The 6,804-nt window shown below is 32.8% G+C and overlaps 1 protein-coding gene across 1 annotated transcript; it reads left to right on the top strand.

Moving 5' to 3' along the window:
* On the top strand, positions 1 to 6,004 carry LOC127712774 (uncharacterized). The gene is made up of 3 exons (XM_052219397.1): positions 1 to 107; positions 4,155 to 4,239; positions 5,710 to 6,004. Exons 1-3 carry the CDS (start codon positions 38 to 40, stop codon positions 5,936 to 5,938), a joined length of 384 nt encoding a protein of 127 aa, XP_052075357.1. The 5' UTR covers positions 1 to 37; the 3' UTR covers positions 5,939 to 6,004.
* The last annotated feature ends 800 nt before the right edge of the window (positions 6,005 to 6,804 follow it).

Genomic DNA, 6,804 nt, shown 5'->3' with positions numbered 1-6,804 from the left:
TGTTGCTATTAACTGCTTAGGAGGTTTTGCGGGTGCAATGGTAAATGCTAGAAATGAATTTAAAAACAACCCATCTTTATCTTCAAATGATCAAGTGAAGAAAGACGGTAAGCAGTAAAGACCTGATATAAGTTATATTAAAACAAAAGGATTACAACCACTAGTTTATAGCCATATTACTTTATTTGTTAAATTGTGCAATTTCAAGCATTCATAGATATATGAATAGGGATGTTTTTTTAAATTCCTGCAGCACGCCAGAAGTGACCCCCCCCCCCTCCTCCCGTGCCTTAAACAGGCCTAATTTATTATAAGATCGCTGCCAGTTTTGAGTCCCCTTTCTATTCAGGGATGGGTCCAGAAATTTTGAACAAAAGAAATGGGGGGGGGGGGGGGCTATTAACTGAACGTTTATACTAAAATCTGCGCGAAATGAACAAAAGTTTCCATTTCAACAGTCTTGAAATTGTTTTACATGTGTCATTTCGGAGCCTTTTATAGCTGAATATGTGATATGGGCTTTGCTCATTCTTGAAGGCCGTACGGTGACCTATAGTTGGTCATTTGGTCTCTTCTTGAGAGTTGTCTCATTGGTAATCAAACCACATCTTTTTTTATAATTAATCACTCCTCTGACACGCGCGTTTCGCCCGACAATTATTGCCATATCTCATAACCCCCTTTAAAGTAGCCTCTTCTCTCATTCCTATATTTTTGGACATTCCTAGTTCCTGGAGTTTGCTTTATTTTAAAATAGTTCGTGTTTCTCCATTTCCAAATTTCCTGAAGCTTGTTCCCCCTTCCAATTTTATGATATACTAGTAGTATGTAGCTATTTACATTAGAACTATTAATCATATATGCACAAAAAGAAATGTCATAAGATGTTGGAATTTTTTTCGTGATTAATTCATCACCATATTTTCATCATATGCTTTCAGGTAGTCGTGTCAATATCAATCAAACACTATCCAGTTACGATTATCTTCTCATTTTTTACTACCGGAATTACTATCCTTTTTTCGAATTACGATTATCATCCCGAATTTTTCGACGGCAATTTTCTAAGCGCTTAGACAATTACAGTGCACCGTTACGATTCAAATATGACGGTAATGGTATAGAACACCCTTGCAGCTGAGTAACTCTTGACAACAACAAGCTACATTTGAGAAAAATGACTGAAAAGATTTTACCTATTTTTGCCGTCGCCATACTGGGATCGTCGTAATTCCAGTTACGATTATCAGTTTAACACCAGTGAATCTCATGAGTGTCCATTGATGCAGATATTCGAAGACTTAGATAAGCGAATCATATTGAACGCCACAGATGTCTTAAGTGGGATCTGATATTTCTTTATGTAATTTGATTATTACTAGATGATATTTTGTCCTTATTATGATATGGTTTTGACATTACATGTACTTAACGATGTTTTGTAATTACTTAATATAAAATTTGCATCACTAAAAATGGTTTTGTCACTACTTGATTTGGTTCCACTATTATTCAATGTAGTTTCACCATCATTCAATGTGTAAACAATTGATGTGTAAGTGGGTTCAACTAATGCAGTTGTTTAAATGGTATGGTTTTGCTATCTTATAATTTTTTTATTAATAATGAGATTGGTTGATTCTTTTTAAAATTTAACATTTAACATGTTTAATAACGATGTTTCAAAATTTAACTCTACATGATGTGTTCGTTCCAGTATTTGGTGTGCTCCTCCTGGAATTCTTTGATGTGGTTAGCACATAACTTGATGAAGTAACACCACGTGACCATTTTCGAAAACAAAAGTTCTATTTTTCAACCGATTTTCAAATGTTATTTTTCTAATGTGCCTCGAATTAGTTTAGCGATCCATTGAGTTATAGTTCAAATTTAAGTTTAAGTTGTTGTTTAGACAACAATAAGACAAAAATACTAAACAAATAACAATATTTCGGACACAAGTGGGATATTTCCTAACCATGTGTCTCGGCCATTTTTTTTTTTCCATAGCTCTCAAATGGACACAGTATTATGATAAAGTCGTGAAGGATTCCACGAAACCCTGTTTATCGTTTGACATTGCTATTGTCAGTGTAAAAGTGTATTTATCGGTAAAAAAAAGAATTTGCTTTACTGTAGATGCTTTATCTTGATCTTAAGTTTCATGACAAACTATGACGGTTTTCAAATGTTTAATGACACAACAGTATCATTTGGTAATATCTACAGAAAAAGAAATACTAGTACATACAAATAAGGAGATATGGTATGATTGCCAACAGGACAACTCTTCACCACATACCAAATTTCGTAGAAGTTAACAACTTCACTGAATGGTCTTCAACAGTGAGCAAACCATACCGCAAAGTGTAAGCTATACAAAGTTCCGAGATAAAAGAGGGGAGATAACAATTGTAAAACAATTCAAACGAGAAACTTAACTATCTAAATGATGAAGACGCTGACGCCACTAGCGACGACGGAATATATGTTTGATGTCTCTCATTTGCGCCACATTAAGGTTGCAGATTCTACATAAATCAATGACCTGTACTTTATTGTTAACAAATGAGACACTTTTAATCAATCCTCACTAAGGTTACAGGGAAACGAGGGGATCGGATTAAGCGACAAAGCATCAATTCTTTATAAAAAAAAAGGAATCTCCGATTTTGTTTTACCGTGTATGATCATTTGAACATATACAAATATCAATCTTTTATTTCTTTTATTTGCTTTTTCTGATATACATAAGACTTAATTCAAACAAAATAATTTTGAAATATCTGTTTCTAAGGTGATGACAGATATGTTTCAATTGTCGTAACCATAAGCCCGTTCTCTTTTGCTCGGATGTGACTCACCGAATTAGACCATATCACGGAATATGTACTTACAAGAATCATATGACGGGTGCCACACGTTGAACTGGATTTGCCTACCCTTCCGTATTGCCCATTCATTCTGACCTATTCAGTGAAACCAATTGAAACTGATTGTTTATGTTTTACAGTTTTTCAGTTGATGTGTTACCTCGGTTCTCTCAATCGATTTATGACTTTTGAACACCGGTATACTACTGTTGCTTTTATTTATTACTGTCCAAGGTTATGGTTCTGGTTGAGGATCACATACGTGTTAAACTCTGACATATTCTTTATGTGCCAAAGACACCTATAAAAGAACGTACGGTTGCCTATGATTGCTTACATCCACTACATGTAAACTATGGTGGATATTTGTCTCATAGGCTTTCAAAACACATCTCCAGACTTTATTTATATTTTGAGTAACTCGAGTAGTAATTCGAACTTTAATTAAGACTTTAACTCGATTGATGTCCACATACTCATCCGTGGCACATAAAGCAAACGATATTGAAATCGGTTTAAAAAAAATAGAACTAGTTTTTTTTTCTGAAATGGGCACGTTGTTTAACCTTATCAATTAATAGATTTACCATATCAAAGAATGACAAAACTACACTCATTACTGAAACGAACACATTATATACTGTGTCAATCTTTAAACCATAATTGAGTATTGTTATATCTTAATAAAGAATTGGTAAATTATCATTACGAAATAACTAAACCACATCATACAATGAAACAACTACATCACGTTACTCCACATACACATCAAGTAATGTTAAAACTACATTGCCTGATGACACATTCACAATAAATACCGATTTATGGCAAAACAATATTAAGTAACAACAAAACTATATCAAGTCAATACGAAACCATATCATATCACATCAAAACATCATTATGTAATGTCGAAACCATATAATGTGAAGACAAAATATCATCAAGTAGTAATAAAACCACATAGCTTAATTTGTTTATCTTTCGCCCCTCAATTTTAATGTCAGAGTACCATACAAGACAGCTGTAGCGTTCCATAGAAACAGCTTCAACTGTTCAAATTATTAATTTAATATGTTTCTAATGATAGAAGAGGAAAGTGTCCCTAATCATGCTAATAATACCAAAAGAACTTTGGTATTGTATGTTTTGGTTTCATTTAATTTTTAATATTTGTGATGCATCATTGATATATAATTTACTTCCATGAATCATTTTATATTATTTACTTTCATGAAGCATTTTATAGTATGTGGATGTTTTGACTAAGTTCTCTTTTAGATGTGACTACCAGCTCAGAAGGGTTTGCGGATAACCATGTCCCGATTCATTCTAGGAAAATAAGACAGACACCGTTTCAGTTTAGGTATTTAAATATGGATATTGTTTGATATTTAAATTTGCAATAATGACATATTTATTTCTTTAAGATAATTAAGCCTTTAAATTAAATCCTACTAAAATCTGCAAACATCAATTTATTATTTTTATATTGAAATACAGAAATAACTTGTTTTTCTGTTCAGTTTTCTGTAAACTAAACTACGTAAATTGAAGTTATTTATTAAAGTATGTGCGTTAGAACTGCATACAGCTAATGATCGGTCAAACTTTTGACGCTTGGGGTTTTCGCTGTCCTAATGGAGGTATCTCCAGGTTTATTAAATTTATAAAACGCTAATTTCATTGATTTTCAGGTCTACATTGAAAACATATTTTATAAACTTTACGAGTAACAGTCAAGTAATCGTAAAAGAGGGGCGAAAGATACCAGAGGGACATTCAAACTCATAGATCGAAAATAAACTGACAACGCCATGGCTAAAAAATAAAAAGACAGACACACAAAAGTACACAAGACACAACATAGAAAACTAAAGACTAAGCAACACGAACCCCTACAAAATATGGGGGTGATCTCGGGTGCTCCGGAAGGGTAAGCAGATCCTGCTCCACATATGGCACCCGTCATGTTGCTCATGTTATAACAAACCCGGTAGATAGTCTAATTCAGTAGGTCACATTCATTGAAAGAACACGGTATTGTAGTTACGACATAAGGAACATATCCGATATCATCTGTGAAACGGATATTCCGTAACGGTCAACCAACTCGTGATGGCGTCCGTAAAATTTACGATTCAACTTCACCATTTGGAACTCTTGGTTTAATAGCTTCCTTGTGAGCAGCAACCCTCTATCAAGGAAATCATAATAGGAAATACAAGCCCCGGAATATCGTATGCAGGCACTGTTGGAATGTTGCTACATAGAAATGGAAAGTTCACAATTGGGAAGCTGAAATCAACTCTTTTGTCGTAAAGTTTTGTTTTCAACCGACCAAGAAGTTTTTGTATGAAGTCAGCCTCATAAGTTAAGGAACAAATCTGCAAGAAGAGGGACACAGTTGGTTCTCATGATTGTTTGTTGAAAACACGTCCTCAAAAAAGTAACAAATATGTTGTCAATCAAGAAATCAAGCATCTTGATAATTTCAATTCAGAGAATTTTTTGTTTGAATAAGAGTAATATTTTACAACGTAGGATTTATCCCTCCCTAGGACAAGATACTTGTATCTACGTTGGCCATTCTCTTTTATGAAACAAAGCAATACCAACTCTTTCAGTTTCTCTTTTAATTTGGAATGGGGAATACTTGTGTAAAATGTAGAAAAGTCAAATGTTTTAAAACTATTGCAAGATGAAATAGTCTTAGATTATATGTAAAGATTTTTCGATTTTTTTAGTATCAACATCTGATTCACGCCACCTCTAGATTAGGCAGTTTCACAATAACTTTGTTTGAGAAACTAATAATTAACATTTTCTTATTCAGATCACAAACAACCAATGATCAACGTCCAAAATCAGACAACAATGAGATTACTATGTATTCAGCTGAAAACAACGAAATGCTTGATTTATTTAGTCAATTAGACAAGTTAAAGGAATTCATTACTTCATCACCTTCCACTTCTCAGTCTACTTACTCACAAAGATTGCCAACAAATTCTGCAAGTGTTCACAAGGGGAAAAACGATAAACCGGAAGGTTTAAATTTCTAAAAACAAAAAAGGAGTAAGAGAAGAAGGAGCAGCAGGATTAAAAGCGAAATATTGATTTTAAGGTTTATTGGACCTTTTCGCACTTATGTGTGTATATCTTTATTCTATTATAAAATAATGTTTGTGTTTTATATAATATTCATATGAACCTGTACAAGTGTGAATATTTAATAAGCTATCATGTCAATTCAAAATTAAATTGTGGTCATTGTAATAAAAACAAACTTTAAGATTTAAAAAGGTTATTGCATGAGAACACATGTAGAAAACGAGGAGGGCCCTATATTAGCTTTGGACTAACAAAAAGAGCAATAGATAGGACTGAGTCGGAATGAATCAATGTTTATTAAATCTTTGTTTAGGTGAAAATTAAGAAGTTGGGTTAAAATACTTTTCCAAAAGTTTGATACATGAATTTAAACGGATGGAATTTAAACAGATGGGGTTTTCTTCTAAATTTGTAAGTATAACTCGTTAAATTCGTCAATGATAACTCCTATGTTGTGTATACCAAAAAATGAAATTTTGTACAAAATCAGAATTGATTATAATTTTGGAGATTATAAATGCAGATATATATATATTTTTCGGTCTATAGATAAGGTGTTTCTTATAATACAACGGGTTATTTGGAAAAGCAAAAAACATCGCAAAACATCAAAATAAAACGATAAGAAACTTGTTGATGCTATGTGCGAAAAAATTAAATTAATTATTATTCCCAGATATTTTTTGAAATACAACCAATGAAGCCTTCTCTGTTATGACATGTATGATTAAGAGCGTTTGTAGATAATGAATATATTGCATAGTCAGGTAAATGTAATGGCCACATCATTTATGAATATTGTACTATAAAATATAAT

Source organism: Mytilus californianus, unplaced genomic scaffold, assembly GCF_021869535.1.
Source record: "Mytilus californianus isolate M0D057914Y unplaced genomic scaffold, xbMytCali1.0.p SCAF_8, whole genome shotgun sequence".
Classification (NCBI taxonomy): Eukaryota; Metazoa; Mollusca; class Bivalvia; order Mytilida; family Mytilidae; genus Mytilus; species Mytilus californianus.
This window is presented reverse-complemented; position numbering and strand designations above follow the sequence as displayed.

Excerpts from the sequence above, each read along its gene's own strand:
- LOC127712774 (XM_052219397.1), top strand. The coding sequence starts at position 38 with ATGGTAAATGCTAGAAATGAATTTAAAAACAACCCATCTTTATCTTCA. Across the intron at positions 108-4,154 it reads TGATCAAGTGAAGAAAGACG|ATGTGACTACCAGCTCAGAA; the intron begins GTAAGCAGTAAA and ends GTTCTCTTTTAG. Across the intron at positions 4,240-5,709 it reads CAGACACCGTTTCAGTTTAG|ATCACAAACAACCAATGATC; the intron begins GTATTTAAATAT and ends TTTCTTATTCAG.